General features: G+C 43.8%; 1 protein-coding gene across 2 annotated transcripts in view; it reads left to right on the top strand.

The window, feature by feature from the left end:
* Positions 1-4,252: 4,252 nt before the first annotated feature.
* Positions 4,253-27,567, top strand: part of LOC137434172 (bis(5'-adenosyl)-triphosphatase enpp4-like) — a 55,928-nt gene continuing 32,613 nt past the window's right edge. The window contains exons 1-4 of one of the 2 annotated variants that reach the window (XM_068126906.2): positions 4,253-4,390; positions 4,601-4,771; positions 19,658-20,101; positions 26,419-26,654. In XM_068126906.2, the coding sequence (XP_067983007.2) occupies positions 19,666-20,101; positions 26,419-26,654 (672 nt within the window). In that variant the 5' untranslated portion in view covers positions 4,253-4,390; positions 4,601-4,771; positions 19,658-19,665. The remainder of the gene's footprint in view (positions 4,391-4,600; positions 4,772-19,657; positions 20,102-26,418; positions 26,655-27,567) is intronic. The other variant, XR_013624743.1, reaches the window with a different exon arrangement.

Genomic DNA, 27,567 nt, shown 5'->3' with positions numbered 1-27,567 from the left:
GCGCCCGGTGTATATCATGAGGCCACGCCTACCCCTCGGGCGTGGCCACCGCCCACTTGGTGCGCGGAATGATGTCACCACGCCAGTGGGCTTTTGTGTCCGCCACAATATATATATATATATATATACATATATAAATATTGTTGCGGTTTTGAGAACCCACACTCTTGTAAATATGACATCATTAAGGTTAAAGTTAGCACCCCATAGATAGGCCACAAGAAACACGTAGGTCACCATAGGACTTCAGTTATTTCATTAGTATGTGTATAGATAAGGCCATGTTTCCAATAGTTGAATCTGCGTTGTGTCAATTAAATAAGGAGTAGGCCCCATTCCATTCATTTTGCCAGCCTCACTCTCCAAGCGATGCCATTAAGCACGCCCTCCTGTCTGTGCCCCATGGCCCCTCCCAATTCTTACGCTCCTTGGCCGCAGCCTTCGCTGCCCGTGAGCTCGCTCAACGCCACCATAAGCCACGAGGTAAAGCCCGAGAAAGGGGGTGGAGCTCAAGAATGGAGGTGTGGCCACGTCAACCCACCATCAGGGCGGGGCCGGTAAGCGATGACCAGCCAACCAGGGCTGAAGTAAGATCGCCTGAGAGGCGTGGCTTTTGGGATGGCGGAGCGATCGCTGCTTGAGTTATAAAAGCGCGAACGCAAAGCCCTTTCACAGGACTTATTAGGAGAGAGCGCATTGAAAGGACTTATGAGAAAGAGTGGTATTCACAGGACTTACCGGAGGTCTGTAGTGTTGGCATTGTTACAGGACTTGAGTTATAAACCGGAGTGTTGAACCAAAGAACTTGAGGGGGCGAGCGCAGCTGAAAGGACTCGTATGAGAAACGCGCATTGTTCGCGCCTATTCTGATTACATACGCAGCCGCCAGTGTAACCGCCAGAGCCCAGCCCTACCATTCGCCCCGCATTATAATTGTCCGCTCGCGCCAACGCCATGTGGAGCCTGCTTGCTGTCCTTCATCCATCTGCTCGGTACGAGTCGGGGACCGGATGAGGTGGACGCCATCGCCGGACCCTCAACCGACCATCTCCATCCCCGCGTGAGTCTGTGTCTGCGACCGAGTCAGAGAGCGAACGGGCCCGAGTCCAGAGAATAAGATAAGACTGTTTAAGGCTGCCCTGTGTGCTTCTTCTTCCTCTTCCTATCCTGTACATTTCTTTCATTTCCTCTTCTTTCTGTAAATTGTTAATAAACTGCTTTGTTCTTCCTATTTTCTTGGTTTCCTCTCCATCCGATCGCATCAGTCTTTTCTCCAATTGGGTAAGTGTGGCACGATCGCAACCGCTATAATCGGGTCTAGTCATTTGTTCACAGCTCGGATCGGGGATTGTTATCCGCTCGGCATTTTCAATCATATCCGTGGTTCGAGCGGGAGTTATTCCCTCGTTTCCGGTCGGCGTTAGTAATTAGGTAGTAGTGAACCCCTAGGCCTAACAAACCCTACCTAACACCGTGCCGGGAAGGACGTTATAACTTCCAGGACTCGCGTCGACAAGATAAAAGGACAAGGGGATTAACCCCCCCTTGGTAAGGGGAGAGCCGACATCCAAGATCCGCAACAATATATATATATATAATATATAATATATATATATATATATATATATATATATATATATATATACACAAAGAATTAAGTTAAGCACCCCTACACAACGAATTAAGGTAAGCACCCCCTAATATATATTCTTTGTGTATATGTATACATTGGCATATATTCTAAGGTATGTGAGATCAAATAATGATTGGTATGACATTAGCAATTATCCATTGATGAAATTGAGTGATCAAAGTGAAAAAAAGTGATTGGTTGAGTCAGTGATCCGATCACGTGGGTCCTACACACGTTATTGACGCAAAGATCGCTAGAGGTCCTCTCAGAACAATGACTGTACGTTAGAAAACATAAACGTCATCCACACTGTCCGTGATGGACCTATAGCTCCATACTTAAATTGAGGTGAAAATATGCCTAAAATTCCCAAAAAATTTCACCTTAAATTATTCAGAATAAAATATTGAAAACGGCATGATTGTTATGTTTTTATGTGACCATAATATCACTTCTCCAGAAAATATAGCAATATCATGGGTATATTACACTGTTTTGACGACAACAAACTTGTAATGTGTGAGGTTGTAAAAAAACGGGGGGGGGTGCTTAACTTAATTCTTTGTGTATATATATATATATATATATATACACACACATATATATATACACACACATATATACACATACACAAATTTGACTCCTCAATTAGGCCCATAAATCACGCGTATTTAACACGCGGGGAACTGCTCACTCGATTGGAATAAGGTGTGGAATCGCATGAGGGTTCAATTCCCGGTCTTTCTGGCCACGCGGTCTCGAAGGTAGTGACCAATAACCCTTCACTCGTGGTTGGGAGGTTGACAATTGAAGTTGCTTCGCAACTCGTCGGAAGCGAACTTCGTTGCGACCGACAACCCTGTGGAACCGGAGACTGTGGGGAAACGGGGTCTTAACCCCACCGTTAGTACGTCGACAGAACCGGTATCTGTAACAATATATAGCTTTTCGCCCGATCTCTCAATGGTGAAGAATCACGTTAAAATTAAATAATTATCGTATCTGTATCCACATTCAGATCTTTACCAAAATCGAATATATTTGTCCTTGTCACACACACAACCTCTCCACCACGTTTTGTCCAAATCCGTGCATAACCTTTTGAGATATCATGCATATATCGGTTTTGCCCCGATCTCCCAATGGTTCTATCTAACAACTAAAGGTCACTGTGCAACTGCTCGCTTTACTGTCATTGCTTTTTGCAAATTTCTTCCTTATCAAAAGGCCACTAGCACTTATTGGATCTTCGTATGACAAGGGTGGCCCTTTGTTCACCAGATACACTGATATAGCTTGTCATTGTCGAGCTGATTTTATATATTACAGTTTGTGTTTGTTTTTGTATTGACCAATCTAGAGAACTGTTCGGTGCACGTTCTGTATTACAAGGATGAATGAGCAGGTAAAAGAAAAATCAATAAACACTATTCGTCACAATTTACACCGAAAGGCTGTTTGATTCACGAAGGTCATTCTTTCACTTTTGTTCATTGCTGTGAGCATCAGGATAATCTCTTCTAAGTCTGCACATCCATGTTGTCACCTCTTATGCAGCGAGAAGAAAAATACATAAAATGTCATAGCCCCTGTGGTTTTAGTAATTTTGCTGTACGCAGTTAAAGGCCATCAGGCGGCCATCTTTTGTTAGATTACAAAACAAAATTTGCATATGTATACTCTCATGCATTGTCTTTGTGCGAAGTTTGAACAAAATCGGTCAATGCATGTCGAGAAATGGTTGGGGATACGTTCAAGTAACAAAATGGCCGCCAGTCGGCCATCTTGGATCTGATATTGAAATAAAGTTACGTGTTTATGTAAGCCATGATTCATTATATGTGTGCCAAGTTTGAACAACATCGGTAAATGCATGTCTGAGAAATGGTTGAGGATGTTTGTTTGTTTTTTAAAACAAAAATGGCCGCCAGTCAGCCATCTTTCATCACATCGCGAAACAAAATGATGCGCATATGTATACCATCATGTATTGCCTTTGTGCCAAGTATGATAAAATCGGTCCATACATCTCCGAGATATGGTTGTGGGCGGACGGACGGACAGAAGAACGAGCCCCCATTCATAAGCCCCCGTTTTGGAGTTATTCCAACCGGGGCTAATGAGCCTGGTGTTGGCTTAACGGTTAAGGTAGCTTGGAATCCTAGGGTCCTGAGTTTGAGCCCCTTGCCAGCCGTTGAATTAACACCACGTTGGGTGACAAATGTACTGTGGAATTACCATGGGAATTTCATGAGGTTTTGGCGTGGTGGGAAGCCCTCATCGTGGGAATTGCACAAAACTAGATGCTTTAATGGGGGAGAGTGGGGTATTTTGAGTTTGAGTCCACTGGGGTCCATCCCGGACACCACGAAATACTCGAACACACCGAGCTATTCTGGGCCTGGGTCCCCTCGGATATATAGTGTTCATGTGTTCCCATTTCTTATAATTAACAACTTTGGCATCAAACATCATTGGCCAATAATAATTCCTGCTTGATTAGAATACGACAAGATGGTCCAATGTATGATGCACCACAGTAATCTTTAAAAGGAGGTTGATATAGATTATAGTAGATTTGAAGAACTCATTACTATACGTACCAATCAACGTCCAGCTGGTGTACAGTATTGACAGGATCGAGTCACGTGTCCAAGGCGGAAGTGGTGGAGGTGGTTCAGCTTTCATTGCGTGAAATGAGAGCCCGATGTGATTGTTCAAGCGCTGGCATGGGAGTATAAAACGTAACGATATCGTGTAAGTTGTTTGTACGTCACGAACTGTACACTGTATCGTGCATATCCTGTCCGCCGATACAGATCGACACACATTTTAAGAATGACAGAGACATTGTAGTGTGCAGAATATGATGAACGCTCGTCTGAGAAACATAAATTAATTGTATCGTTTATACAAAACGTGATAACGATACGGGTTGAATTAAATTATAAACTGTCCCGCCGTCAGTGTCGATGAGATTTGAATACGGAAGCGATGAGATTTGTTTTGAATACGGAAGCGATGAGATTTGAATACGGAAGCGATTACGAGCCTGCGGTGAGGTAACCGTGGTTGGTGTTTATTCACGGAGAGTCACGGGTTCCTCCATGTCTGATGTCCGGCGTCGATGTCTAAAAGGTAAATGATTTATGTTGCTTCAACTCGTGTGTATCGGCTTTTAAGGTGTTTCTTATACTGATTCGGTCGACTAAGTACATCCTTAAATAGACATGCTGCACTGACGAAATGGGCATTTGGTTAGAAATTGCTAATCGTCAGGTTATATTATTAATTACTGAGTAATATGTATGCTGGCTTTGTTGATTAATTACTGAGTAATATGTATGCTGGCTTTGCTTATTAATTACTGAGTAATATGTATGCTGGCTTTGCTTATTAATTACTGAGTAATATGTATGCTGGCTTTGCTTATTATTATTAATTACTGAGTAATATGTATGCTGGCTTTGTTTATTAATTACTGAGTAATATGTATGCTGGCTTTGTTTATTAATTACTGAGTAATATGTATGCTGGCTTTGTTTATTAATTACTGAGTAATATGTATGCTGGCTTTGTTTATTAATTTCTGAGTAATATGTATGCTGGTTTTGTTTATTAATTTCTGAGTAATATGTATGCTGGCTTTGCTTATTAATTACTGAGTAATATGTATGCTGGCTTTGCTTATTAATTACTGAGTAATATGTATGCTGGCATTGCTTATTAATTACTGAGTAATATGTATGCTGGCTTTGTTTATTAATTACTGAGTAATGTGTATGCTGGCTTTGTTTATTAATTACTGAGTAATATGTATGCTGGCTTTGCTTATTAATTACTGAGTAATATGTTTGCTCGTTTTGTTTATTAATTACTGAGTAATATGTATGCTGGCTTTGTTTATTAATTACTGAGTAATATGTATGCTGGCTTTGTTTATTAATTTCTGAGTAATATGTATGCTGGCTTTGCTTATTAATTACTGAGTAATATGTATGCTGGCTTTGCTTATTAATTTCTGAGTAATATGTATGCTGGCTTTGCTTATTAATTACTGAGTAATATGTATGCTGGCTTTGTTTATTAATTACTGAGTAATATGTATGCTGGCTTTGCTTATTAATTACTGAGTAATATGTATGCTGGCTTTGTTTATTAATTACTGAGTAATATGTATGCTGGCTTTGTTTATTAATTACTGAGTAATATGTATACTGGTATTAATAAGCAAAGTCCCTGGTGTTGGGCTAGCGGCTAGGGTGCCAGCTTAGGATCCAAGGATCCTGGGTTCGAATCCCGGTCGATCGCCGAATTAACGCCAGGGGGGTTGACTCAGCCTGTCATCCTTCCGAGGTCGGCTAATTGAGTACCAGTTCACTGGTAATTCCCTGCTTGTCGTAAAAGGCGACAAACAGGGTTGGCGGCAGGAAGGGCATCCGGCCGTAAAACATTGCTTCAAAAAGGGGACCAAAAAAACAACAACAACAACCACGGTCCCCGAAAAGGCCAACCCCCGCTTTGCGGGGAAAAATGGCCTCTAAACGGTGGTTTTATGTGGTTTTATGTATACTGGCTTTGCTTATTAATTACTGAGTAATTTGTATGCTGGCTTTGCTTATTAATTACTGAGTAATATGTATGGTGGCTTTGCTTATTAATTACTGAGTAATATGTTTGCTGGCTTTGCTTATTAATTACTGAGTAATATGTATGCTGGCTTTGCTTATTAATTACTGAGTAATATGTTTGCTAGTTTTGTTTGTTAATTACTGAGTAATATGTATACTGGTTTTGCTTATTAATTACTGAGTAATGTGTATGCTGGCTTTGTTTATTAATTACTGAGTAATATATATGTTTATTTATTATATGCTTTGTTTATTAATTACTGAGTAATATGTATACTGGCTTTGTTTATTAATTACTGACTAATATGTATGCTGGCTTTGCTTATTAATTACTCAGTAATATATATGTGTGTTTTGCTTATTAATTACTGAGTAATATGTAAGCTGGTTTTGCTTATTAATTACTCAGTAATATGTAAGCGGGCTTTCCTTAATTACTGAGTATTATATATGCTGGTTTCACTTATTAATTACTGAGTAATATATGCTGGCTTTGCTTATTAATTACTTAGTAATATATATGTGCTGACTTTGCTTATTCATTGCTCAGTAATATGTAAGCTGGTTTTTGCTTATTACTTCCTCTAATATGTAAGCTGGTTTTGCTTATTAATTACTGGGTAATATGTATGCTGGCTTTCCTAATGAATTACTTATTTTTGAAGAGTAGGCGAGCTATTGCAGGCACCCTGAACAAATGACAAATTCCTGCCCAAATGATCGATGTCGCTTGGACAGGATTGTAACCTTACCGAAGCAACTGCTTTGGCAGAACCGATCTCGCCCTCTTTATGGTTCCTGGTGTGGTGGTGTGCTAACTGTGGGCGAAATTAATCCTTTATCTTCTTAAGTTGTGATGTAACGAACACCTTTGTTGCTTGACTAACCGGTCTAAATGAACTCATGACTCATCTTTGTTTCGAACATGTTATTAACCCCAATTGCATAATATGGCGTGCTTGTCCGTTCCGTGCGTGCCCGTCGATCCGTAGCAACATATGTCAGTTTACGTCTTCTCACTAGAAAACGTCTGAACACATTTCTTTCATATTCGGTACATGAATGTAATAACATCTGGGTTAAAAAAAAGATTTCACAGGAGAGAACTAGAACTGCACTCGGTAGAGCGCATTTCTCCGCCAGGCTGAACAGTTTGCGTGTTGAATCCCACTGATAGGCCAGATCTGCATCTGGACCTGAACCCAAATCTAATCGGCTTGTTTTTGTCACCTACCAACTTTTGTCATCATCTGTTCACAACTTCTTCACTGATGTTTACCAACTGATGTCCATATGTGTTCATTATCAGATTTCATGATGTCTGATACTGTTTATAATGCAGGGTCTACCCACTGATCACCACTTGCAATGATTGCGCTAATTTCAGTTGCAACATATACAGATTGTGGGTTCATAAATTTACATCAACAGTCATTGTGACAATGGGCAGCATGAACATCACTAACCATGCCTTGAAGCCGAATTTACACTAGTTTGGATCATTCATCTTTACAATGATTACATACTAGCCGAAACCCGTGGAACATCCACGGAAGGGAGGATGTGGTGTATGGATAGAGTGTACCATTGTGGATGGCATAGGGGATTTGCTTGTCCGAGTAAGAGTTAGGAAGAAAGATGAGAATGAAGAGTGCGTATATGAACAACGTATTTATTGCAATCTACTTAAATGACAACGCTACGATATACTTTTGAAAATATCACGTACCGTCTCGAAGTCAATGCCATCCTTTTATCTCTTCGTATACAACTCACTAATTTCTACCTTATCGTGAACAGGGTAAAGCCTACTTTGATAATCATGAACGGTGGCAGATGCAGGAGTTGGTGAAACGAAAGGGGGGGGGGGGGGCTGATCATGACCTACCCGACGCCACATGGCCTATGCCATTTCATTTGTTGAGATCATGGCCACAACGGAAACACAACTGGATAGGTAGGGCCTAGGCCTACGCCTACGTTTCGTCACTCGGCGAAGTACACTTTGTTTTAAGCTTTCAGAAGCTGAAGCCTTGTTATTTATTGCTTTATATAATACTGATGGGCTGCTGATCGGTTTCACTTCGTCGTAATCACAGTATATGGAATAAATTATGGTAAACCCACCTGATGAGGTTAGCGTACACCGCGATCGATGACACCGGCACAAATGGCGGAATGCATGCTCTGGATTGTCCACTCAGTGGACGGCTTGCTGTCGCCTTCGACTGTCCAATCAGCGGACGGCTTGCTGCGCCTTCACCCAGCAGATGCCAATACGATGGCGTCGTATCGGCCGTTAATCGGATGCTTTTGGGCCCCAACGTCGGCTAATTCCGATTTTTCGAGTATGTCTATACGTGATAAACAAAGCGCGCGGTTCGTAGATCGTAAATCCATTCGTGCCGTGGGCATCGGGTCACTGGGTGCGGCGTAAAAGGGATAACAAAGTCGAGTCCTTACGGTTTTATTATATAGATTAGCGAGGTACCCATGCTACACATGGGTGCAAAGAGACAGCGGAAACTGAAAGCCAAATCGTGAACAAATAAATTCCACATCAGTGTCACCTTCAGTCAAACTTTAGGCATGGATAGCCTGTTTGTGAATGGGTTGTGGTGGGGGTGTGAAAATGGCAAATGGCAAACCGTGAACCAATAAATTCCACATTCCTGTGCCACCTTCAGTTGAACATTAGGTATGGACAGCCAGTTCGTGAAGGACTTGGGCAAAAAACTTACTGCAGCTGATCTCAATGGTGGGTAATGTTTCTACAGACTTGGCATTTAATATGGAATATATATTTTTTCTTGACTTGGGTTTACTTTCTTAACTCAGTATATCAATCTGGTGAGTTTCTTTTACACTTTGGTGGTTTATTTGTTAAAAGAACCATGTCATTGATTGTCTGTCGCAGGAAGAAGTCAACAACAGGATTATATCACAGGTGGCGTGGCAAAATGTACGGACAGGTGCATTTGACGATTGGCTTCACAGTCGGGTATACAAGGGTTGTTGCGTTATGTATTCGTGGAAAACAACTGCTGCACATCTCCAAAAGTTATTGCCGCTTCCTCTGGAGATGGTCCGTCGACTCGACAATGCTGTTTGTCATGGAGTGGTGGCTTTACGAAATTACGGCATGAAAGAGCTATTGCTCGGCAGTATGGCATCGCTCAAGGTCAGGTGTCAAAGATCCTGAAACGAAATGCTCAGAGGGGTGTCCCTACTCCAATACCGAGGCCAGGACGTCCCCGCAGAAGCACAAGTAGGGATGATCGCCAGCTGCACCGGTTATTCCGCAATGGCCCTACCAAGTCAGCTAATCGGCTTAGGGCTGAGTGGCAGCAACTGACAAATGTGCCTGTATCCAGAAGGCTAGTCAACCAACGACTGGTTCAAGCAGGCTATCGTACCAGGCGTCCCCTGAGAAAGCCACGCCTGACCAGACAACACTGCCAGCGCCGATTGCAGTGGGCCAGAGAGCACCGTCAATGGACACTGGAATCACGTGATCTTCAGTGACGAGTCTAGATTTCTGGTCTATCATCAAGATGGCCGCGTCCGAGTGCGCAGACAAGTGCATGAACCCTACAACAAAGATTGTATAGTGCCAAGAGTCCGAGGTGGTGGGGTGACCGTTTGGGCTGCTTTTCATGCAGGGGGCAAAACCGACTTGGTTGTTCTGAATGGAAACCTGAACCAGTTCAAGTACAGGGCCATTCTGGAAGAAACATTGCTTCCATTTGCTCGTGCAGCCTTTCGAGGAAACTTTGTCTTCCAAGATGACAATGCACGGCCTCATCGTGCTCGCATGATCCAACACTTTCTTGCTGACCGTGGTGTAGAGCATATGGAGTGGCCTGCCATGTCCCCGGATATGAATCCGATAGAGAACTTGTGGGCAGAATTAACGCCTCAAATCGACCAATTGGACCAGCAGCCGACCTCTGTGCGTGAATTGCAGCAGGCTATTGTCACTGCATGGCAAGCGATTCCTGTCCAAACCTTGGCAAATCTTGTGAACAGCATGCCTCAACGTGTACGTGCTCTCATGAATGCTCGTGGGGGTTACACGAAGTACTGAACTGTAATTTTACTGTCCGTAATCCCAGTCGTAATTTAACTTTTGTTTTTGTTAAAAAAAAATTTGGCTAATGTGCAAAATAAAGAGATACTTCTGGAAAACGTACAGAAGTTAACACAGTACTGTCCATGAATTGAGTTCGATATCAGTTTACATCACTTTCAAGGATCAATTTATTTGTTTCGAAATGTCAAATGTGGTTTTTGTTTCTTTTAAAGGTCACATTAACAAAATCTAGAATAATTTCAACATAATTCCAATGAACTTTTGGTTCTAACACATCTTGAAAGGTAAGTTCACCCCCACGAAAAAAATATTCCATATTAAATGCCAAGTGTGTATGTGCAGTCAATGGCAAAACTACAAATGCAGAATCCGTGAATGTGAGGGAAAAATTGCGGCATCTCAATCACCGGTGGAAGCCCTCACATAATTTCCTCATTCTCTTTTAAAGTCAACACCCGCTGGGATGCAAAAGGTTCCACAGAAAGTTTGGCAAGGCTAGCCCAAAACTGAGGGAGTAGTTCAGTGATCGACAGACAGACAGACACTCCTGCTTTATTATATAGATATCCAGAATAACTTATTTGAATGTTTTGTTGCCTGGTCTGCATTCAGCAGTTCTGCAGAGTTTTACGTTTTGTTAGCAGTGTGGGTCGCACAAATCTACATCCTGTTACGTATTACCTCCTCAAACCCCGGTTACGGTGCACCTCAGAGTCTGGATCGGGAACACGGCAGAAAGATTTGTTATTTTGTGTTTTCTAATCAACCTTGGTAAAACCACACCAATGCAATTGTAGAACAGAACAAATAATTGCATTAAGAACTCTCACATACACAATAATAACACTATTAAGGAAAGTACAATGAAAATGTCACTTGCATCAAATGAACAATACATATGATGGTACAATCATCCCCCAATGCTCTCGAAGCAATGAACTCACGATACGCCAACCGTGAGTGGAATGTAACATTTCCCAAAGTCCATGCACGAATCTCCACGCGGGGTGAAGGTCGAGGTCGTGCAGAACGGCAAAACAACAGGCAGGTATTGGTGGGGCTGTGGATGAGGAGTTACGAGGTGAGAGATCGATATGGGAATTGAGCCGATATGTAAACCAGCGGCAATCAACATGATGAGGTCGATACGGAAATCCCAACGGCAAAACAAGATGCACCAAGCGGACAGCCTCTTCTTCGAGGACAAAATGGCGTATAGGCCCGTAATGAAGGCGCTTGATTTCTCCAACGACGACTCACACTTGGTGATAAAACCTGAGACGCAGAGGTTTAATTGCACTCGCAATATATATGATGATGTCGCAAACAATCCCTTTCACGGGAAACCTCAACTCATTCGCGACCAATATATAAAAACAAGTCCGCTCGCAGCATCGACGTGAATCACAGCTCTCTCTCTCATCCTCTCTCTGCCCATATCGATCTCTCTTCTTCCAGTCTCTTTGCCGCATTTTACTTTTTCCTTCACAAACATTTATTTTTACCTTTTACTAAAGTCATCACCATTTCACACAAAAATCTTAACAACAATATTATCTGAAACTAAAAATCCTACAAGTATATAATAACAACAAAGGTGGAAGTGACGAATCTGTAACGATGCACAAAACATATTTCACCACAAAAAATACATTATTCTTTGAAATCAAAGGATGGTGGTGCTGAATGGCATATAATCTTTGTTGGTGGTGATTCAACAGATGCAGCACTCTCGGCTTGTCCTTTTTTGGTGACGATCATATCACAGTTTCGGTGATATGAGATAGTAAAATTAGACTCCTTTTCCATGAGTCTGTAATTTCAAATGGGCATTGTCACCCCTTTCTTTACTGGACTGAATAATCTTCAAAATATGATCCTCTTCAATCGTCAAGGGATATCCAAATTCTGGACAATTGAAGAAACATTCAGCCATCTTTTATTGTCCCAATGGAATCTGTTTATCTGTAAAAGATGGGCAAAAAGCAATAATTAATAACCAGACAAAAATACTTCCAGCCGAGATGATTAGGACATTAATTATTTGTTTCATTAAAGCTTCGTCACATCAAGGTACGGTTGACAGAACTAAGCATCGATTTGTGAAGCTTAATTTATAGAGTGCGAGAGATTATCTTGAATTTCTTTCCAAAAACACTAAATGTGATCTTTCTTTGTGATCTCGCGAGATATTGTGGGCGACGTCACGGATTTTCGAAGCTGTACACGTTCTCCACGTTTTCGAAATTGTCATTGTTCACAATTGTATTTTGTCGAAACTGTATTTATCTTTCGGTGTGTGAACCTATAGTGTGTCCTGAGGAAGATTCTCGGTGTTAATCTTTCTCGATTAATTTCATAAATTAATCGTTTCTGTTCGCCCGGCGTGTTCGGCCTTGTAGCCTCAGGCTTCCCCGGTTGCCCGTCGAAGTTTGTTCACTTAAGTTTCTTCCTTCGCTGTTTTTGTTTGGTTCTTAGATTTTTCCCTTCTCCCCCGAACTTCCCCGAACATCTACTCTTTGTCTAACGTTTTAACCCCCCTCCCCCCCCCCCCCCCCCACCAAAAAAAGACAAACAAAAAAAAACAACAACATTTATTTCCCTTTCTCCACGTGTCTCATCTTGTGCTTCTGTCCACGTGCGCTGTTGCCCCGCCCCCATTATCTCCTTGCCTTCCACCTTTTGCCCTATTCAAGTGACTCGTGGTTGTCCCTCCAGGCCCTCTCCCCGTTGGTATTTTTGTGAATATAAGATTGTTCTTCACAGTTCTGTTTAAATATGTTTAAACTTTACCCTGCAGTGTTTTATTCAGTGGTATATTACAACACGCTGTTTTTCTTCCAATTTAAAAGGTTCTTTTCAATTTCCTCTTCAACTCATTCCACTTCAAAAATAAATTCAATCTCTTCTAATTCTTTCTCACTACATGCTCTAAATTCTCATTCATTCCACCCCTCCTCCATCGTTCTTAAACGGATCGCTAACTTGAAAATCACAATAAACCCAATTTGCTATAAATGTTCGTCTTTCATTAATCATCCACTTTCTAAACTCCCCCCTTGCCCCTCACCTCCTAAACTCCCCCCTCACCCCTTCCCTCATAAACTCCCCCCTCACCCCTCCCCTCATAAACTCCCCCCTCCCCCCTAGCCCCTCCCTTCCCAAATTCCCCCCTTGCCCCTCCCCTCCTAAATTCCCCCCTCACCCCTCCCCTCATAAACTCCCCCCTTGCCCCTCCCCTCCTAAACTCCCCCCTCCCCCTCCTCCTCAAAGCTGTCGCCTCCCCACTTCGTCTCCCTTCTATCTCATACCTCCACCTCCCCCAACCTTCTACTTTCCTCTGCCCCTCCTCAAACAACTCCTCACTGTGCCTCATCCCATCACCATCAAACCTTTCGTCCTCCTCATCCTTCCCATTTCTTGTAACTCTTCTGTAATCTCTGACACACTATCAACTGCTCTCCCTACCTCCCCCTTTAATCCTTCATCTGATCCTACCCCTCCCCTCCCCTGTCCTACACCCGATGCTCCTCCTCCTCTCATTAACGGTATGGACCTCAAACATCCGAGGCCTTCGCTCAAACCTGATTGATCTCTCCATTCAGGTTGCTTCTGACAATCCAGACTCGATCTGCTTAACAGAAACATTCCTCCTTCAAGATGTCTCTGATTCCTTAATATCTCTTCCTGGTTACTCCCTCCTCCGGTATGATAGACCTGAGCCTCGTCCTGGTGGCGGGGTTGCTATCTTTATCAAAAGCTCTTTTCCTCACTCCTTGCACTGCCCTCTCTCCACCCCACCCACAGGAGTACCTATGGCTACGGCTTCCTCTCCGCTCCCACCTTTTGTTCAAATGTGTTCTGTACCGTCCTCCAAACAGTGATGACTCCATTTACATTTTGCTGTCTGACAACAAGGACCAACTTCTATCAACTCATCCAAACTCTCTCTTCCTCATATGTGGCGACTTCAACTGTCATCATGCCAGCTGGCTGTGTGTGGGTTCCTCTCTTACCAGCCATGGCACCTCAGCAAAGGACTTCTGCGACCCATTGGGACTGACACAATCTGTCAATTTCCCGACCCGGATCTCAGTGAATGGAGTATCTTCTCTTCGAGACTTGGTTATGACAAACTTCCCTGCAAATGTCTGCTGCTCTTCTTCTGCTCCAGTCGGTTCTTCTGATCATGTGCTTGTTAAAGTGGACATCTCTCTGGCCATTCTCAGGGAGCCTCCTCAGTGCCAACGAGTCTGGCATTTCACTCAGGCTGACTGGCACGGTCTGCAAGCAGCCATCAATCATCTGGACTGGTCTCCCATCTCTACTGCCTCTGACATAAATTCTTCACAGGAATTCTTCCAAAGCAAACTGCTTTCTCTCTTGCACAGATTTATCCCATCTCGTCTTCAGTTGTCTTACCCTTCCTCCCGTCCATGGTACACCGAGTCTTGTGGTGAGGCAGTTGCCCTGAAACAACTTGCCTTTGCCTCTTGGAAGGCAAATCCAACTGAAGGCAATCTCAGTTCCTTCCACCAAGCTCGGAACAAGTGTGTGTCTACCCTCAGGAGTGCCAGGAAGCACTATCTCTCCACACTCAAGAATGAACTCTCAAACCTGTCTCCTTCCTCCAAATCCTGGTGGCGGCTGGTCAAATCCGTTTCTGGTGTTTGTTCCCCTTCCATCCCCTCCCTTACCTCAAATGGCTACACAGTTGGCACTGCACGTGACAAAGCTGAATGCCTCAACTCTGTGTTTGCCACAAAATCTAGTGTCCCAAACTCATCTCTCTCTGTTCCCACCTTACCCAGTCAAACCAAACTGCTCCTGGACTCTGTGTCCTTCTCTCCTGACAAGGTGGAGAAGTTTTTGTCAAACCTCGACTCTGATTCTGCAACTGGACCAGACGGCATCAGCCCACGGGTCCTAAAATCCTGCTCTGCCACTCTATCTCACTCTCTCTCTCTGTTCTTTTCACCCTCTCTTTTGCTCAAGATCATCTGCTAGCATCTTGGAAATCGGCAAACATTACCGCTTTACACAAAAAAGGTGCAAAAACAGATCCTTGCAACGACAGACCAATCAGCCTGCTCCCAATTATCAGCAAAGTCATGGAATCCATCATTGCTTCGGATATCAAATCCTTCCTCTTCTCCAATGGCTTGATCTCGGATCATCAATTTGGATTCAGACCAGGTCATTCTACTCTGGACATGTTGCTTCTGCTGTCTCAACAATGGATGGAGGTCCTCAATGCCAAACAGGAAATCAGAGCTGTCTCCCTTGACATATCACGTGCCTTCGATACGGTCTGGCACCCAGCTCTGCTCACCAAACTCTCCTCATATGGTATCCATGGAAATCTCCTCGCATGGCTTGCGGACTTCCTCTCTGGTCGTAGTCAAGGTGTGGCCCTGAATGGATTTCTCTCATCTCCCCTTCCTGTTCTGGCTGGAGTTTCCCCAAGGTAGTGTTCTGGGCCCTGTGCTATTTCTGGTCTTCATCAATGATCTCTCGGACTCTCTGGAAAATCCTCTCTATCTCTTTGATGATGACTCCACTCTCTGCCGCTCCATTCTTCATCCCTCAGATCGGCAGTCTGCAGCCTCCTCACTCTCTGCAGACCTGGACAAAATCACAGACTAGTCAAACAAGTGGAACTCGTCTTTCAATCCTGACGAATCTCACACTCTTACTATGTCTCTCTGAAAAGACTGACTGGAAAACCCTCCCATCCACTTTCTCAACAATCCTCTCAAAGAAGTACTGTCGCTCAAGCTTTTGGGTCTCACTATCTGCCATGATCTTTCTTGGAAAACCACATTTCCAAGCTGGCCTCCAAAGCCAGTTGCCACCTGGGCATCCTCCATCGTGCGAAGTCCTTCTTTGGCACACCTAAGCTCCTCACCACATACAAGGCTTTCATCCGCAGCTCAATGGAATACGGATCCCCCCTCTGGGCCGGTGCTCCTGCCTCACACCTAGCTCGGCTTCACGCTGTTGAAACCAAAGCTTTCAGAATCATTGGAATCTCCTGCGATGAAGCTAACTCCGAGGTCCTTTCACTCACTCACCGCAGGCAGGTTGGTGGTCTTTCTGTCTTCTACCGACTCCTCTCCGGCCTTGCTCCCCCAGCTCTCTCTGTGCTCTGTCCCCCAAATATTCCTACAGGTCGCACAAGATCTGCCAGCAATCCTCTTGTGGTTAAACTGCCAAAATCAAGGCTCTCTGCTCACCTTCACTTTTTCATTCCCCTTTTCTCCCGCCTCTGGAACAAACTCCCCCACTCCCTTCAATCCCACTCCTCCCTCCAGGTCTTTCAAACAGCTGTTCACCACCATCTCTTATCTTCCCCCATCCAAAATCTTGTTCTTTTCTACCCCCACTAATTCACCTCAGATGCACTTTTTTTGAAATTCCAACTTCGTTCCTGGAAGTCCCTGCAATGTTCATCTGTTTTATACGTCTCCCACTTCCCCCCCCCCCAAGCCCTCTCCCTCCCACAGATCTCCCGATGTCCCTGCTCTCAAATGTGTTTGTGTCCGTCCTTCCCCCTCTCTCCCCATCTTGTCTACCGCTCCCCTTATTTTGTGTTTTGTGTGTCAGTTTGACTTTTTGTGTGATTAATGTTAGCTCTTTCATGAACCTCGATGTTGTATATTAAAAAAAAGAAAAAAAAAAAAGAATGTTCTCGTAAATTATACCAAGTGTTGAATATCTTGAGATTTACTCCAAAAGAAAATTAAAATACGACTATTCTGTTAATGTCCCACTCGTTTTGCCTCAAGAAATGGTAATAAAGCTTGGTAAATGTCATCTGTGAAATCAAATTAAAATTCTGGATTATATTCATGATTTTTATGACACTGGCAATAAAAATATACCAGTTGGTTGTATAATGTTTTTTTCAAATTTTCAACAAGACAGTAAATTAGTTCCAGTTCACATCACCTATTTACTAAAAGTGGATTTCAGATTAACATACGTACATAATCTGACAAAACAATAACCAGGAAAGAAATGCACAGTAAAATGGCTTTCTGTAGATTTAAAACAAAACAGAACACACAGCTAATGACCAATCAAAATCAGGCTGAACAGTTCTCGCTTTCTATCAGATTGATAGACCGTATATGCATCCAGACCTTAATCAAAATCTACTCTGCTTGTTCTTGTCACCTACCCAACTCGCCCACCAAGTTTTGTCAAAACACATCCACAACTTTTTGAGATATCGTGCTATACATCGTTTTTGTCCCTGTCCCTCAATGGTGAAGAATCACTTAGAAGATTCTCAGATCCAAATCTTTTTTTTTTTTTGGGATACAAGATCGAGGTTCGTGAAAGAGCTCACATCAATCACAAAAAAGGACAAACGGACACACAAAACATACAATAAAGGGAGCGGGAGACAAGATGGGGAGAGAGAGGGAAGCACACAGGTACAACAGCAGAGAACAGGGACAACGGAAGATCTTTGGGAGGGAGAAGGGTTGGGGGGGAGGAGGCATGGGAAGGTGGGGGAGGGGGGTGGGAAAGGTATAAAACACATGGATACTGCTAGAACTTCCAGGAAAGAAAGAAGTCTGGATTTCCAAAAAAAGAAGTGGATCTGGGGTGAATTAACGGGGGTAGAAGATATCAAGGTTTTGGATGGGGTTCGACAAGAGATGGTGGTGAACAGCTGTTTTAAGGATCTGGAGGGAGGAGTGGAATTGAAGAGAGTGAGGGAGTTTGTTTCTGAGGTGGGAGTAAAGAGGAATGAAGGAGTGAAGGTGAGCAGAGAGTCTTGATTTTGGCAATTTCACCAGAAGAGGGTTACTGGCAGATCTTGTGCAACCTGTAGGAATATTTGGAGGACAGAGCACAGAGAGAGCTGGGGGAGCAAGGCCAGATAGGAGTCGGTAGAAGACAGAAAGACCACCTCCCTGCCTGTGGTGAGTGAGTGCAAGGCCCTCGGAGTTAGCTTCATCGCAGGAGATTCCAATGATTCTGAAACTTTGGTTTCAACAGCGTGAAGACGAGCTAGGTGTGAGGCAGGAGCACCAGCCCAGGGGGGAGAAAAGTATTCCATTGAGCTGCGGATGAAAGCCTTGTATGTGGTGAGGAGCTCAGGTGTGCCAAGGAAGGACTTCGCACGACGGAGGATGCCCAGTCGGCGACTGGCTTTCGAGGCCAGCTTGGAAATGTGGTTTTCCCAGGAAAGATCATGGCAGATAGTGAGACCCAAAAGCTTGAGTGGCAGAACTTCTTGGAAAGGATTGTTCTGAAAGTAGATGGGAGAGTTGTCCAGTCGGTCATTTCGGAGAGACATCGTAAGAGTGAGAGATTTGTCAGGATTGAAAGACATGTTCCACTTGTTTGTCCAGTCTGTGATTTTGTCCAGGTCTGCAGAGAGTGAGGAGGCTGTGGACTGCTGATCTGAGGGATGCGGAATGGAGCGGCAGAGAGTGGAGTCATCAGCAAAGAGATAGAGAGGATTTCCAGAGAGTCAGAGAGGTCATTGATGAAGACCAGAAAAAGGACAGGGCCCATAACACTGCCTTGGGGAACTCCAGCCTGAACAGGAAGGGGAGATGAGGGAACCCAATTCAGGGTCACACGTTGACTACGACTAGAGAGGAAGTCTGGAAGCCATGCGTGGATATTTCCATGGATACCATTGTGGGAGAGTTTGGTGAGCAGAGCGGGGTGCCAGACCGTATCGAAGGCACGTGAAATGCCAAGGGAGACGGCTCTAATTTCCTGTTTGGCATTGAGGACCTCCATCCATTGTTGAGACAGCAGAAGTAGCATGTCCAGAGTAGAATGACCTGGTCTGAATCCAAATTGATGATCGGAGATCAAGACATTGGAGAATGATTGATTGATTGATTGGAGATCAAGCCACTTATCCAACCAAGATATTCTCGTTTTATATTTTTAATTTATTTTCTGAAATTTGTAGAATTTGTTTTTCACTTGGACATTGTGGGTTACAATGTGTAAATAAAGGTGGAAAAAGTCTGATTTAATGCATTTTAATTCCAGGCTACAAGGCAACAAAAGGTGAAAATTTTGAAAGGGGGTGTAGACTTCTTTGTGTGTGTGTGTGTGTGTGTGTGTGTGTGTGTGTGTGTGTGTGTGTGTGTGTGTGTGTGTGTGTGTGTGTGTGTGTGTGTGTGTGTGTGTGTGTGTGTGTGTGTGTGTGTGTGTGTGTGTGTGTGTGTGTATACAATTATACATATATTCTTTGGTTATTTTTGTCGTTTGCATGCATTGTGAATGTGAGATTTTAATTAAACTGTGTTCTTCCCGCAGGATGAAGAATGGCATTGCAAATAAAGGGAATACTCATTCTACTTTTCTTTCAGTTTGTGGAAATATTTTGTTGGAAAGCATTTCCGTCAGTAAGCAGTCCAACAACTGCTGGAAAGAGGAACCCTCCAACAGGACGACATCCATTGTTGCTGGTGTCATTTGATGGCTTTCGGTGGGATTATCTGGATCACTTCCACCTGCCAACCTTTGCAAAGTTACAACAGCAATGGGCTCACGTTGAAAAGCTACAGCCAGCTTTTGTCAGCAAGACATTTCCGAACCACAATAGCATTATGACTGGACTCTTTGTGGAGTCACATGGTATAGTAGCTAACAGCATGTATGACATCAAACAGAACACTTACTTCACTCCAGGGAGACACAATGGTACAGGATGGTGGGATGATGCGGAACCTCTCTGGCTCACAAACCAACGTAGTGGTGGTGAGTATAGGATTATGTGTTTGTATTGTTTTTTTTGTTGTTGTTTTGGGGGGGGGGGGGGAGGGGGGATACTAGATCGAGGCTCGTGAAAGCTAACATTAATCACACAAAAAGTCAAACCGACACATAAAACACAAAATAAGGGGAGCAGTTGACAAGATGGGGAAGGACACAAACACAACATTTGAGAGCAGGGACATCGAGAGAACTGTGGGAGGGAGAGGGCTTGGGGGGAGGTGGGAGAGGCATAAAACATATGGACACTGCAAGGACTTCCAGGAAAGAAGTTGGAATTTCAAAAAAGTGTGTATGGGTGTGAATTAGCGGGGGTAGAAAAGATCAAGGTTTTGGATGGGGGAAGATAAGAGATGGTGGTGAACAGCTGTTTTAAAGACCTGGAGGGAGGAGTGGGATTGAAGGGAGTGGGGGAGTTTGTTCCAGAGGCGGGAGAAAAGAGGAATGAAAGAGTGAAGGTGAGCAGAAAGCCTAGATTTTGGCAGTTTAACCATAAGAGGGTTGCTGGCAGATCTTGTGCGACCTGAAGGAATATTTGGGGGACAGAGCACAGAGAAAGCTGGGGGAGCAAGGCCGGAGAGGAGTCGGTAGAAGACAGAAAGACCACCAACCTGCCTGCGGTGAGTGAGTGAAAGGACCTCGGAGTTAGCTTCATCGCAGGAGATTCCAATGATTCTGAAAGCTTTGGTTTCAACAGCGTGAAGCCGAGCTAGGTGTGAGGCAGGAGCACCAGCCCAGAGGGGAGAGCAGTACTCCATTGAGCTGCAGATGAAAGCCTTGTATGTGGTGAGGAGCTCAGGTGTGCGAAGGAAGGACTTCGCACGACGGAGGATGCCCAGACGGCGACTGGCTTTGGAGGCCATCTTGGAAATGTGGTTTTCCCAAGAAAGATCATGGCAGAAATTTTTTTGATGAAAACATAGATTCATTTGAAGGTCTGCAGAGAAGGAGGGAGAGGGGATGGGTGTTTATATGCCTGACTTGTAAATAAATGAACCTCTAAATTATAGTCCTAAAGCTGTTCATGGTGGTTGGGGGGGGGGGCTGGAGGGGGGGGGGGGGGCAGGTTGGAACCTTCAATACCCTGAACCTCAGGGGCGATGAAATTATTTTATTGCCTGAAACCTTCCCATGTATCCTCCCATTCACTAACTTTCATGTGAACGGTTACTTCATTGGAATGTCTTGTTAATGAATTTGAATAAACGGGTTAGACGAGTTTTGTGAACCATGTGGTAAATAGTAATTTCATATGCAAACAAAGAAGTCCTTTGCAGGTGAACATAGGTTAAGTTTGTGTGTGTGATTCAAGGATAATACCTGTTTGTTTGAAATATGGGGGAATTTTTATGTTTGGTTATTGTTGGGGTTACTTGAATTATGGTTACTTTAATTAGGGTTCTTAGAGTTACTTGGGTTAGAATGGTTAGGGTTAGGGTTGTTTTCGGGTCAGGTTTAGGGAGATTTGGGGTGCATTACCTTTTCATGGGTAGCATTTTTGTACCCTTCCCATCCCAATTAGTTATTCGTGCCTGTTGTTTGTATCTTTTATGATGTCCTTAAAAACAGTCATTTTCCTGTTTGGAATTATTTTCAACTGACTGCCAGACAGGCAGACAGAGCAAAAAATTCACCTCACTCCTCTGCGCATGCATGCCTGGTGTTGGCTTAATGGTTAAGGTGGCTGGCTTAAGATCTTTGGGTCTTGAGTTTGAGCCCCTGCTGTGCCGTTGAAATAACACCAGGTGGGTTTACTCAACCTTTCATCCTTCAGAGGTCGGCAAAATGAATACTACTGCTGGATCAGCTGGCTTTTTGCAAGCCATTTGAGTATCCTGCGTTGGAGTGGCGACTCATCCAGGATTGTACTTCTTAGCTAATGAAATTGTCTCAGCAGCTCCTATGTACCTCATGGCGTGAAAGGAATGATTAATTATTATTCTTTGTGCATGCACTATCAGGACGAGATTCTGTTCAATTTGTCATATTCAGAGCCAAAGTACGACTAAACTGGAGGTTCGTGTTCCAATTCATTTTCCGATTCATGTTATTCAATGTGCAAAATATATAATGTAATTGAAATTCAGTAGTTGGGAGTTCTGGAGGCTGTGAGGACCATTATAAATATTCATGTTTTGTTTGGTCCAGGGATCACAAAATATATTATACTAGATTTTTGCATTCATTGGTGAAAGGAGAAGCGTCCGTCCATGTGTGTGATATCCACAGCCGCAGCTAGCTTATACGAACAGGGAATGGTATGAAGCCGACATCTCTCATCCACAGATATTTCTCGTATTTCTGATATTTCTGCGAGTCCGATTTGCATTCAGAAACACAACAATTATGGTTATTCGGTAACATACCTTGATGGATGATGAGTTGGTTAGGTGACAAGAACAAGCTGATTAAATTTTAGTTAAGGTCCGGATGCAGATCCGGCCTATCGGTGGCATACAAAATGTAAACTGTTCAGCCTTGCGGAGGTATGTGCTCTACCGAGTGGAGTTCTACTTCTATTATGTGATGATAACTAATAACTGGCACTCAACCAATGACTTCCTTTCAGCTGTTAGATTGTACCCAAGATCATGCAATGTTGTCATCGTTTCCTGGTTGGTTTTTTGCTCTGACCACTGTTACGTGCTCCTCCCCAAACCCCGGTCACGGTGTACCTCCGAGCCCCGAGAGGAGTCACGGCAGAAAGATGTGTTATTCTGTATGTCAAAGATCAATGGTGAAACCACACCAATTGTTACCAACAAACAAGTATTGTATTAAGATCACACAAGAATAACAGTACAAAAAACAATAGTAATCAATTGTCCAACAAATATATTGTTGCGGATCTCGGTCGTCGGTGCTCCCCTTATCAAGGGGGGGTTAATCCCCTTGTCTTGTTATCTGGCCCGACCCGAGTCCTGGGGGTTATAACGTCCTTCCCGGCGCGGCGTTAGATAGGGTTTGTTAGGCCTAGGGGTTCACTACTACCTAAGTAGTAGTGAACCACGGATATGTTGGAAAATGCCGAGCGGCTAGCAATCCGCAATCCGAGCTATTAACAAAGTCACTAGACCCGATTTATAGCGGTTTCAATCGTGCCACATTTACCCAATGATAGAAAGGACGGATGCGATCGGATGGAGAGGAAACCAGAAGGTAGGAAGAACAAAAATGGGTTTATTCACAAATATACAGAAGAAAGAGGAAACGAAAGAATGTACAGGACAGGAAGAGGAAGAAGCAGCACACAGGGCAGTCTTAACAAAGTCTTATGCATAATACCCCAGACAAACGTACACACTCACACGGGGATTTGTAGATGGTTGATGGCCAGGTAGAGGGTCCGGCGATGGGGTCCAAGCTCCGGTCCAGCGGGCAAAACCCGGCAGGCAGCTCCGCATATGGTTGAACGCGACCGGACAGTTCATATAGTGGGGGGAAGCTGGTGTCCTGTGGCGTACGTAATAAATGCACGCTCGTGCAAAACGCACCCTCTCCAATGTTCTCTAATACAAGCGCGCCCTTCTTCAACAAGTCTCGTACAACCAGCGCTCTCTCATCAAAGAGTTTACAAAGCGCGCGCCTCCAACCAGTTCCGTACAACCAGCGCTCTCCCATCCAAGTCCGAGTCCGTGTTCGAGTCCGTGAAAGGGCTTTGCGCTCGCCTTTTTATATCTCTCCGCGCGATCACTCCGCGGGCCAAAAAGCCACGCCTGTCGGTGATGTTACCTCAGCCCTGGTTGGCTGGTGAGGGCTTACCGGCCACGCCTTTGATGACTGGATGACGTGGCCACACCTTCTTCTTGCCGTTCCGCCCCCTTTCTCGGGCCTTACCGCATGGCTTATGGCGGCGCTTGAGCGAGCTTCAGCTCAAGGCAGCGAACGCTGCTAACAAAGACGCGTAGCAAATTGGAGAGCCATAAGGCACCGACTGTTGGGGCGCGTAATGGCGTCGTTTGGAGAGGGAGGTCGCAAAATGGACAGAATGAAATGGGCCTACTTCTTATTTGATTGACGCAACGCAGATTCAACTATTGGAAACACGGCCTTAACTAAAACACATACTAATGAAATAACTGAAGTCCTATGGTGGCCTACGTGTTGCTTGTGGACTAACTAGGGGTGCTACCTTTAACCTTTAATGTCATATTTACAAGTGATGTCATATTTACACAAGTGTGGGTTCTAAAACCGCAACAATATCCTTCCTATGATGGTACCATCAGTTTCGTACAATATAACTCACTGTGCTCCAAGTGAGCGAAAAGAACATCCCCAATGTCTCTATCCCAGCTTCAAGCCAAAGTTGATCCACGCTCCAGTGATCGTCAGAACGATGTCGAATCGAGACCAGAATACCGTTCGGTTGACAGTGACAGTCACGCTGCCAAAGATGCGTAAAGGTGCCCTCAAGGTGACTGGGAAATCACCCCTTTGGATATGGACGTTCAACGGCTCCCTTTACGGCGAACCGCAAATTTCCACTCAAAATCCACGTTACACACACACACCAGCTTAACTTCTGGATGCGGTGAAATGGTTGAAGCGAGGCAAAGAGCCCAGAGTGATGCAAAATCAGGCGCGAGACAAAAACGGCCATCGGGCCTCTTCTCGAGGCGCAACTGCCCTCAAACAATGATTCTCTTCGGAATCAACCGCAAAACCTGACGCAGGTTGATCTGTCACAGCGATAACAACTCTGTCACAGGAATCCCTTTCCCGGGAAACCCGAAGTTCACTCGTGACCCTCGTTCGCCAACATTTGCTCAAGACCTCGAAGCAGCTCGGCTTCTTGTCCGACTCACTCGCTCCGCCTCCTTTTCCTCTTCTTCCTGTTCGTCTTCGTCCGGTTCCGGTTTCTTTTAAAAACATTAACTTTTTTTACCTTTTGAAAATAGTAATCTCTATTTCACTTAAACGACAACAATAGTAGTACATGCAACCAAAAATGTTTACAGTGGATGAGAACCACAACAACGGAAGTGCCGAATCCGTAAGACCACTTCCTTCTTGATGAGGAACCACCTGTGTTTTATCCTATTTAGAATATTTAGACAATTTCAAATGGATCATATACATAATACATCCTGAAAAGCAGCATTCATTTTGACCGTCTCACCCATTTTCGACCTTTAACCTCACCTGCATTACCTTGTTTTTATTCCTTATTGCCCCCCCCCCCCTCCCTTTCTTTTTCTTTGTCCCCAATTATTTGAATTGACTTCCAAACCCACAACAACCCCCTCCCAACTCCGATATTAACTCAGATATCTTCAGATTCTTCAGATATCTTCTGATATCAGATATCAGATATCAGATATCTTCAGATCAGATATCTTCAGATATCAGATTAACTCAGACTCAGATATTAACTCAGATATCCCGACTCCGATATTAACTCAGGATAATAGTGGACATGTGAGATTAGAAAGAGAAAACTATGAAGAATCATCTATTGTGTTGTTAATTCATAAAAGCGGTTCATTCAAGTCGGTACGATCAGGTCTTTTGTTGAAAGGTTATAAATTACTAAGTAATGTGAAACTTTAGCCCTCAAACAGCTCGTCATTCCAACTGTAATCATGTATTGAAAAGGTTTTTGTAAGTGTAGCAAAATTCGCTGTAGAGGGCGCTATACCCTTATTTTTTTGTATGCATTCACACAGGAAATGTGTGATGTGGAGGATGTTTGGGTTAACTGGCTTTTTGTAGGAACTGTTTTGGTGCAAATCTCAATGAGACCTTTGAATGCATTTAAAATTAACCATGAATTGTGACTGGTGTCGGCCAGACTAGAGCAGGTGGTGCAACTGAATGACCTTCCCTGAAGGTCGTTGGTGAGCCGTAGCATTGGGTTTTACCGACACTCCAAAAAATGGGGTATCTTCACAGCTTGCCCACTGTGCCCTTGTGCTGTTTCTCTCATTTGAGCACAATCATACTATAATTCGAGAAGTCTTTCTCTCAGTCTGGTCGAGTTCTATGCACTCCTGAACTGCTGGAAGGAATGGGTTGAAAACTGGTAGTTCTATTCAGACAGTGCAGGTAGGGGGAGAGGTTAGAGGGGATGGTGTATGAAGAGGTTTTAGATGGTTAAAAAAAAAACATTCACCATCCTTGGGGTTCAGGTTGGGGGAAGGATCCTAATTCTCGCTATGTAGTTACGTATGGCATCGCACCACTCCCGGTGAGGAGTGTTACAGGTAATTTTGAAAAATGGTGCCAGGTACTTTGTTGATGAAGTTTGATGTTTTGGTATAGAAGTCATTGATACCCATCGTGTTACTGTTTCCCCACAGGTGTGTCAGGATCAGCCATGTGGCCAGGTACGGGTGTGCGCGTACGAGGTGCGGAGATAGCATGTGGTATGCGATACGATCGTAGCGTGTCATTCGAAGATCGTGCTCGGCACTGTGTGGCTTGCATCACGGACAAAAAAGCCAACTTTGTTACTCTGTACTGGGAGGAGCCTGACAGGAGTGGACATCGTTACGGACCGAGAAATAGCACAGTCATGCAGAAGGTCCTCAGCAAAGTAAGGAGACGTATGAAGAGTTTGATTCCACAATGTGATATTTTTTAATGGCAGGAGATTAGATGTATGTCAGCAAAATACTTCTATTTGAAACGTTCATACGGAAAAACTGGTTTTGTTGCAAATAATCCACCACGTGCAGTGTCCAACGACACAATGAAGATCTGTCCTTTTGGAATCTCAAACTCTTCATTTAAAACCAATATTTACCTCCGTCACCAAAGATGGATGGAGGTTATGTTTTCACCCCTGTCTGTCTTGTTTGTTTGTTTGTGAACATAATATCTCAAAAAGTTGTGGACAGATTCGGACGAAATTTGGTGGACCAGTTGGGTGTCTGACAAGGACAAATCGATTAGATTTTGGTGAAGATCTGAATTTGGATTCGGATATGAAAATTATTTAATTCTTCAAGTGATTCTTCACCATTGGGAGATGGGGCCAAAAACTATACATTGCGGGATATCTCAAAAAGTTGTGGAAGGATTTGGACGAAACTTGGTGGACAGGTTGTGTGTGTGACGAAGAAGAATCGATTCACTTTTGGTGAAGATCCGGATCCGGATCAGGCTAGTATAATTTTTTAAGTGATTCTTCACCATTGAGTGATATGGCCAACCAGGTGGAGGTATGCTCACTACTGAGTGCCGTTCTAGTTTGAACTGTGTTGAGGTTACATCAGCTTTACATCTGATAAATGCTTGTACAAGATGCACTTGCATGTTGAATAGCACTGCTGGCTATAAGGTCGTGAGCATGATCGAAGTGTCTAATTATAGGTTTGTGAAGGTCACAACAAAAACTATAGAATTGTTGAAAGGTTTATGGAAAGGTTAACATTGATGCATTGTGTTTAACTGATGGGAACAATCCACATTTTGATACTGAAGGAGGCCTTTTGATGTGTATTACA

The sequence above is a fragment of the Myxine glutinosa genome, chromosome 10 (genome assembly GCF_964187855.1).
Source record: "Myxine glutinosa chromosome 10, kmMyxGlut1.1, whole genome shotgun sequence".
In the NCBI taxonomy this organism is placed as follows: Eukaryota; Metazoa; Chordata; class Myxini; order Myxiniformes; family Myxinidae; genus Myxine; species Myxine glutinosa.
The sequence above is the reverse complement of the archived record's forward strand: the minus strand, read 5'-3'. Positions and strand labels throughout refer to the sequence as shown.